Below are 9,061 nucleotides of genomic sequence, written 5' to 3' on the forward strand. Positions count from 1 at the left end.
GAGATCGTGACCTGGCTGAAGTCGGACGCTTAACCGACTGCGCCACCCAGGCGCCCCCTGAGAGGGGTTGTTAAAGCTGATTCTGGGAAGGTGGTGGGAAACAAATCTGAAAACTACAACCAATTAATACTGGAGTAACTGCTGCAGATGAAAAATAAATAAATTAGTTAATTAAAACAAAACAAAGCAAAACAAAACAAAACAAAACAAAACAAAACAAAACAAAAAAACATTGCTGCTGAGATGCCCAAAGATATGGGAAGCAACCAGGATATCTGGAAGAAAGAGAGAAAGTACCTTCTCTTCCTTCAGCCTCTCAGTCAGCCTCTTACACTGCCATTCGCAGGGCCTAGCATGGACCCAGCCAACAAAGGAAAAATGTCTGTTCCTGAAATCCTTATTGCTTCTAAGTTCACCCAAGTGGGGCATAGACCACATGATGGCCCACCTCTGCACTGACTAGTTCATGAACTTGAGGAGAGGCCTAATGTATGCAGAATTCAGTTTCATTTATCCCCTCTGCTCCATTTGGTGCAACTCCACTCATGCTCTTGGCTCTTTTCATTCTTTTGGGTTAAATAAAGTAACATTTGCCAGGTTGTCCACCTAGCAGGTAAACATTTTTCTGGTTTTCCACCACCAATTTAATGACTAGTACATGAGTCTACTGATTTATGTCCTTTTAATTCTGCTCATTGCTCCTGATACCTTGCCCCCTCTAACAGTACAGATTTTAGTCCCACTAAATATGCCTTTCTGATTGTCTTCTTTTTACCAATGGAAGCCTTCATCTGTTTATATTTTCTTTTTCTACATTATTATCTTCTGATCAGAACTGGTTATCACTTTTTCCCCAAATTGTAGATGAAATTCCTGGGATCTGGGGTTTCAGAGGAAAGGAAACTTAGAACAAAAAGAATCCTCAAGTAAAATAAATCATTGGTTCTCTATACTTCAGACCAGTGCTAATTTATGATGAAGTTTTCCCTAGTGAAAAATAAAGACAATATCAAGAACTAAGAGAGGCAACAAGGCATGATGGTTAAAAGTGAGGGCTGTGGAGCCACTTGACCTGGTTTGAATTCTGGTTCTGTAATCTTTGAGAAGTTACTTAGCCCTACTGTACCTTAGTTTTTTCATCTGTATGGTGGTTGTAATAAAAATATCTGTCCTATGGGGTATTATGAGGATTCCATTAGTTATTACATATAAGCACATAAAACAGCACTCGATAAATGCAAGTAATATTATTTTTAGATAGTTTAACTATACTAATGGTTATTTTTTGGGGTAATAACTGCCTTATAAAAAGAGATAACATTATTACTACTTTTTTTTTAATTTGAAAATGTTCCTTCTTAGATTAAATGGAGTTAACAATCGATATGGTGAAATCTAAAAGTCCTAGAACACTGTTATAAAACACTCCTAAGATATATAAAGAAAGGAACAAAAATCAAACAAGAATTTGTGCAGGGATTTTAAGTTTATAAAGTATGAATTTACCCTTTTAACATGGATGTACTCGCTGCCACCCATAGGCCAGACCCTGGGACCATCCTAGAAATGCCATGATGAGCAAGATAGACATAGTTCCTATCCTCAGAGTGGTGGCAATTTAGTAGAGCTTTTCATGTAACTTGTTTAATTTGTTCCTGATAATCATCCTGGAGAAGGATATTGTTGTTATCATTATCAACATCATCATCATCATCATCACTATCATCATCCCTATTTTCAATAATAAACTGAAGCCTCAGAAGGGGGAGAGAGCCCATTCCTTGTGTTGTACAGCAGACAAAATTTGTGGTTCTTTTCACTACAACATAATGATAGACTATGTGTAGGCCTATTCCTTTTGCCAGGCAATGTATCTCTGTTCTCATAATGGGATCCTGTGGGAATATGTGCTTAATAAACTTGTGTAAAGGTCAGCTTTTCTGGAACACATCTAGTCTGTGAAATAAGACTGAGTATAGAATTGAGTTTTTCCCCCAAAAGAACAGTTAGCTAGAGAATTTAACAATTGAGTCTCTAACCCTTTCACCTCTTATTTGTTGAGTATGAAGGGTCTGAAGTGTATCTTTAATGTCTCTGGCCTCTTCTTTCCCCCTTCTTTACGACCTTTTGCTCCAATGTCCCCCAAAAGGAGACTTGACTATGGTAATATGCCTTGTGGATCTGCAAGAAGGAGTGCAGTGCATACATTGGTTCTCTTCTCTTTCTACCCATTTATTTTTTAAATGCCATTATCTTTTGAACAATGCCTGCTAAGGGGTCATTTGATAATGATTTAAGATGATAAAAATCTTAAGTCTCAAAGGAAAGGAATTCTGAATGATACTCAATGGTGTTGTACATGCACTCTCTGCTTAAATCATAGCATATTGGCTTTCTGCTCTTAGTTTTTTTAGTTTTGATCCATTAATCTCTCATGAAGCTATAGTCTTTGGAGTGAGATATTCATGTTACATCCACACCACAAGCTTTTGAAGTAGTATGGTAGGTGCCTTTCATATGTAAGCTTATAAATCCTTACAACAGTCCCACCAGGTAGATACCTGGAGTACAAAAGAGGAAACAAAAATTGCTTTTAAATCTACCTCCCTCCTTACATGAATTTTTTAAAATAACGATATGGAAATGTAATTAAATAAAAGATTTACAGATAAGTTAAGTAAATAAGTCACCCAACTAAAAAGGTTTGAAGCTAAGATTTGAACCCAGAGCTCTCTGGCACCAAATCTCTGTTTTTCCTTTTATACTAGCACTTCCCAAACTGTATACAGCCAGACATGATTTCCATAAGGTATTAATAATGCTATTCCTAGGAAGACATCCATTATCAAGTATGTTTGGGAAAGAGTGAACACCCTTGATTCCTTTGGAGATTGGCGGTGTATACTATGGAGCAAATTAAGACTTTCAGACATCCTGTTGAGTACAAAAAAAAAAAAAAAACTGTTTATTTGGCTTACACTAGCATTTGAGTTTCTACTTCCTTACTGATTTAAACACTTAACAACATTTGCTGTAGGATAGAGAAAATGGGGCTTTGCAATGCATCAGTCAAAATAGTGAGAAAACAGGGACAACTGCTAGACTTGGATAAAGAATTTCCCCATAGAGCCAGGGTCACTGTCTGAATCAAGATGGTCTGCTGAAATCCAGAAGATAGAGTTAATGATGGTCTTTGGAACAGAACGTGTCATGTAGGGAATAGAAAAGGTCATTCAAAAGAAAGAGCGTTCTAAGTGGAAAGGCCCCCATTTAGCTGAAAGCACTATCTACTTACAGTGTGCTGAATGGGCAGGAAGAGGCTGCAATTAAAAAAGAGATTTATTACATGATAATTTTATGTATAGTTATTGTTGGGTCCTTTCTCATTCTACAGATCAAGGGCAGTTAGATAGACTGACTCATTTTCCTAGGGTGAATAAACATCTTGGTTTGTAGGACTTTCAAGTCTAAAGTTGACCACCCTACATTTACTAAAAATGATTATTTGCAAAGGTTTTACTAATATTCAGGCCCCACATCCATGTGATCCAAAAACATTTTTAAAATGTATTCACTTTATCAAGAGAGTTTATTACACACGTAATTAATGATGTTGTTTTGATACAGAGTGAAGCATTCTTGTATATTAGATGTTAATGGTATAATTTGGGATCTGTCAGGGATACATCAATTTTTTTATTCTTAGCAAATCAGAGCAGATCAGTGTAATTAATCTGATATTGGCCCCCTTAGTAATGTAGGCTTTGCCCAAGAAGACCTTGTGCCAATTCCAGAGCTGACAGGACAGACCCACCCAGGAGGTGGAAAGCACCAAGTTTTAGGGTTGTAGCAGCCTCCAGTAAGTGGTAAGCCATGAAAGTCCATGATGGGAGTTCATAGAGATTGACAGGCTGCATCTAGTTGGCCTGTATAAGAATAGCAGGCACATGGCCTCTGAATTAGAATCAAGGCAAAGCTTCAAGTGGTAGAACCAGCAAGAACAAAGGAGAGACAGTTCTCAAAGGCAAGGCAAGTGCAGGAGGCCCATGGGGACATTACAGAGGAGTGAGAGGCAATATGTAGACCAGTACAAAGGGGCTCACACCCTAATGTATGCAGGCAGCAAGGTGTTTAGTAGCATAGCACAAGCCAATGGACTCCCTCTAGGACATTTCATATTAAACTCTTCCTGACTGTGAAGAGATCAAGGGCCCCAGGCTTGTAAATATTTCCTGTCCAAGAAGGGCAAGACTGAACACATAGATGGAAGATCATCAGAACTAACCAGGAGAAGATACAGAAAGAGGAAATGGGGCCTACTAATTGCTGATTGCAGCAACTGCTCATTCAGTTCCTGAGGGCTTAGAAATTCTGGGAATTGATAAGTAGAAACCAACTGTGAACCAACTGAGTCTCCTAACCTACTCAGTATTGTGAGGAATGTATAGGGAAGACCTATAAATACTGTGTTTGCATGCATCTTCATCCTCTTTATGTCTTCTGAAGAAAGAATACTTGCTATGGGTGGGATTCTTCAGGAGACAGGACATGGAGAATGTGGGACTTGGGCACAGAGCTCCATGTCATCTGATGTTAAGTAGTTAGTTTATTCCTAAAGAAGGAGGAAATGGAGGGATTTGGCAAAGCTGTCATCCTCTTTTTTTTTTTTTTTTTTTTTTAATCGTGTAGGGCCTCCTTTACAAAGAAGATAGCAGACTATTTATTTTCCAGTTAAAATGGAAGAATTGCTTTCTGAAATTTCAGTGTTAGAGTTCATGGTCCTGCATATCTTCTGTACCTAAATAAAAACATCTGATTTAAAGTAGACTGTTGTTGAATTATGATACCAAGAACCATGCCACCACACTCTAAAACCTTGCAAAATGAAAGCTCTTGTAAAGTTCCTTTTAAAATACTTTTTTTTTTTTTACAAGGACATCTTATAGAATGTTTCCAATGACTGGAGGGGAAATAAAGAGATTAATCACTTTATAAGCACCAATTAATGTGACTCTTTATGCTATTAGTGTCTTACTGGACAATCAATTTTTAAAAAGACATAAAAGTTTCTAGGATTTACATTGCTATGTTTCAGCTAACGACTGTTTATTATTCCCTGGCTTAACTACTTGCTGATTAATATCCTTGAAACAAAATCCTTACAAATATTTCCTTTATTTGGAAGTTCAGTTTCAGATGTAATATTCTGCAGTTAGTTCCTCTGAAAGGGAAGATCTGGAAACAAAGAAGTAATATAATTTTCTAAAAACAACTCTGCAGATTAAGTTCTGAGTGTGATTTCTTTGGGTAGCAAGTTCCTCCAGATCTCCTTCTTGCATCCCCTAAATTTACCTTATTATTCAAATGTTTCCCATGAAGGCCACTTTTTGCTACTCTTTTTAATGTAGATAATCTTAGGGTTTTACTGTCTTTTTTGCTTTCTTCACATACTTTTTCTGGACCACCTTTCATTACTTCAACTGACATCTCTAAACTTCTGACACTAAATTTATAGCTCTACCCCAGACACTCTCTAAAGCTCTTGACTGCCTTATTGACACCTTCTCTGAGAAGTTTCATAAGCATCTCAAACTCGACATGTCTAAAACTGACCTGCTCATCATCTGTTTCTCTTCTATTCTCTAGTTCAGGAAATGCCATCACCATGATCAGTTGGCCACGCCTGGAATTTGTAAATGGTCTTAGACTTTACTCTCCCTGGAAAATGACTCTCCACAACAAGTATTGCTCCCAGTCTGCAGCAAAGGTCTTGACAAATCCCCTCCTGCCAAGTGTGGTTCCTGACCCTTGATTCCACATTGGTTGATGCCATTAAAGTTTTCTTGTAGCATGCTGAATGGAGGTCTGGAATGAGGTGAGACATGAACCTTCTGGGTCATGCTATCTTAGGAGCCAAAGCAAGCCCCTAACTCACTTTCTCTCTTTCAATCTCTCTCTCTCTCTCTCTCTCTCTCTCTCTCTCTCTCTCTCTCTTTCATCCAGTTATTGTTTGTAAGGCTGAGTAGAAGACAGCTACCAAACTGCACTCAGAATTATTTCTATCTTCTAACTGCTGATAGGGTGTCTCTTGATCAAGATTATTGAGTTCTTCAAAAGATGCTTCAGGATATCACTTTGTACACCTCCAGAATGTCTGAATCCAGTTTAGGCTTGGGTGGGGATATCAATCATCTATGTAGACAAATGACATGTAAAGCTTGAGGCTCTAGACAATTCCTGGATGTCTTTGTTTACCAGGTTGGGGCTATAATTTGAGGAGCTGGTTGAAAACCATTGTTCACTTGTCAAATAAAGCACTTCAAGTGGATGCTCTCATAACATTTTGAAAAGGGCTTTGGTATTTACATAAAGAGGTTGAAAAAGGCTCCCTTCCCATGATCCTTGGAAAAAAGGCTCTTTGCTAAACCAACAAGCTGTTTGAGATGTGGGTTTTTGTGCCCCCCCCCCAGCCCACTAGAAAAGAGTACTATGAACACCTAATTTGTGTAATGTGATCTTGAGGCCACAGGCAATAGCTTGTCCCTATGGCCCTGCTGAACAAAGGCTGAGTCACCTGTCGAGTCAGGAAATGTGAGAACATCAATTGTACATATTATCCGGTGATCTCACTTGGAGTCATTGCTGAGTTTCAACCAATTTCCAAAGGATTTTTTTTCAGTAACCATCGTAAGTGTTGTCTTACTATCATGAAACAAAAGGCCTGAAAATTTTTGTGGAATTTTTATATGGAAATTAATTTAAGCTTTACAGAAATTTGTGCCTCATTTATGAAAAAGGGTCTGCCCTTTTGTACTAACATACATCATCTCCAATGCCCAGCCATTTCACAGCTATATAGAGCAATATTTGACTTATCATATTTTCTAATTAAATCTGTATTGAAAAACTAAAGATACAACTGACTGAAATTTTGCTTTCTTCTGATAATTCCACTTGAATCATAATCCTTTCAAACAGAGGTCATCCTTTTTTCCTCTCTGCTCTTTGTGTCAAGCTTAGAAAACAACCTCAACATTTTTCCTACATTCTACTGGTTCCCTTTTTTTTTTGTTTTTCCTTTTTCAACCTGAGTGTAAATGTGATGGGATTGATGATTTAGAAAGACCAGCCTTGGGGCACCTGGGTGGGTCAGTGGTTAAACGTCTGACTCTTCACTTCTGATCTGATCAGGTCATGATCTCACATTTTGTCAGGCTCTATGCTGACAGCACGGAGTCTGCTTGGGATTCTCTCTTTCCCTCTCTCTCTGCCCCTCCCCCACTCACTCTCCCTCTAAATAAATAAATAAACAAACATTAAAAGTACAAGATGAGCTTAGTATCTGAGCAGAGTGTGTATGGGAGGAGAGACGAGAGGGGAACTAGACTCGGGCAGAATAAGCTGGGGGTCTGGCTAAGAAGGTCTGGGGTGTTACATCATTAGGACCAGGTGTGGAAGGAACCAGGACAACTTGGCTCTGGCATGGGTGTGGCTTACAGAGACGGATGGGAGTAGAGGGGGAGGAGGGAGCTGCTGAGAGTAAGATGCTATGGGGCATCCAGGGAAAGTGCCCAGAGACCATTGTCCTAGTGGTCTGGTGCTTTGTGAAAGGTCTGAGTTTTTATTCCCTAAAACAGATCAGCTTCCTCATAAGCCCCTAAACATTGGGAAAGCTAAACAAGATGTAAATGTCACCTTCTTTCTTTTTAGTTTAAATTATTCAACCTATTTGGGTCAAAGTTCAGCCTATTTTATATTTTCTTTTATTATTTTGTTTTTATCTAAAGTGCATAGCATCTGATGATATGACACTCTCCATCTCTGCCTCTGTCAGTCACTTTTTATCTCCATGTTTTTGAGGAGCAGAGAGAAGGCCCGTATGGCCAGAGAATGGAAAACAAGGGGAGGGACTATGCCAGTTGAGTCTGGAGATGTTAGGGACCAGGTAGATCATAAGGACCCTGGTGGGCTGTGTTGAGAATTTTTGTCCTTATTGTAAGAGCAGTCAGAAACCTTTTAAGGACCTAAAAAGAGTAAAACAACACTTGATGTGGTTTTTTTTGTTTGTTTGGTTTGGTTTTTTTGTTTTGTTTTGTTTTGTTTTTTATAAAAGAGTGTTAAGAATGGAATTTGAGTGGGGCAGGAACAGTTAAGAGGCCAAGGCAATAGCCAGGGCCAGAGCATGATAGTGGTCTCAACAAGCATGGTGACAGTAAAGGTAGGAGTAGGGTTTGGAGAAGAAGTGGGAAGAACTTGGGGATTGTTTAGATGGGGTTCGTGAAAGAGAAAGAAGGATCTCGGATGATTTCAAGGTTGTTGCAATTAGCAATAGCAGTCCTGGTGGTGTCATTGCCCAAGACCAAGAACATAAGAGGGAAGGTCTCACGGGAGTGGGAGTGAAGGCTACCTTAGATTTCCTCGCCCACTGACTCTCGGACACCTGCCTGGCAAATCTAACCGCTGCCACTATATGGACAGGTAACTGTTGCCATGGGAGATAACTCATTAACCGGCTACACTACTTGTACATATTATCCAACGTCAGCTGTGTCTCCAGGCTCTTTGCAGATATTTTTACCAATTTCAAAGTAAATCCTTTTCTACTCCTCATATTGAGTTTTAAAAACATTTTCACTCTTTCCATAGTTCTAGTCCTATCTTTCCTCCTCAGTTCAGCAAACTACTTTGCTGTTAATTTACTTAAAAAATATAGAGAGCAAATGATGTGATTTTACTCAAACTCTCTCACTTCCACTTCAAAAATGTCTCTGGATCTTAAGCCGTTCTCTTTTCTTCTCTCAATGGGAAAAGCATCCCTGTTCCCTCTCCAAGCTCTCTTCTCCACCTGTGTTCCTGATACAATGCCATTCCACTTTTTCTGGAACATTGTTTCATAGACTACCCCAATTTCATGGTAAAGAAAATAATTTTTTTCCAAGTCCATTATTTATATACTCAATGCAGACAATTTGGAACATACAAAAAGGAACTAAAATGAATATAAAAATAATCTACAATCTCATATTACACAGTAAACCACATTTGATTTCTAATATATATA

The 9,061-nt window shown here is 38.6% G+C and overlaps 1 protein-coding gene across 11 annotated transcripts in view; it reads left to right on the forward strand.

Annotated features, from left to right (window-relative positions):
* LMNTD1 (lamin tail domain containing 1) overlaps positions 1 to 9,061 on the forward strand; it is a 525,504-nt gene that overhangs the window by 284,679 nt on the left and 231,764 nt on the right. Inside the window, exon 1 of one of the 11 annotated variants that reach the window (XM_040488615.1) lies at positions 5,658 to 5,875. The exons of the other annotated variants lie outside the window; for them this stretch is intronic. Within the exon in view, the coding sequence (XP_040344549.1) occupies positions 5,858 to 5,875 (18 nt within the window). The 5' untranslated portion in view covers positions 5,658 to 5,857. Of the gene's footprint in view, positions 1 to 5,657; positions 5,876 to 9,061 lie in introns of those variants that run through there. 11 annotated transcript variants of the gene reach the window in all.

This window comes from Herpailurus yagouaroundi, unplaced genomic scaffold (genome assembly GCF_014898765.1).
Source record: "Herpailurus yagouaroundi ecotype Mexico unplaced genomic scaffold, PumYag 166, whole genome shotgun sequence".
Classification (NCBI taxonomy): domain Eukaryota; kingdom Metazoa; phylum Chordata; class Mammalia; order Carnivora; family Felidae; genus Herpailurus; species Herpailurus yagouaroundi.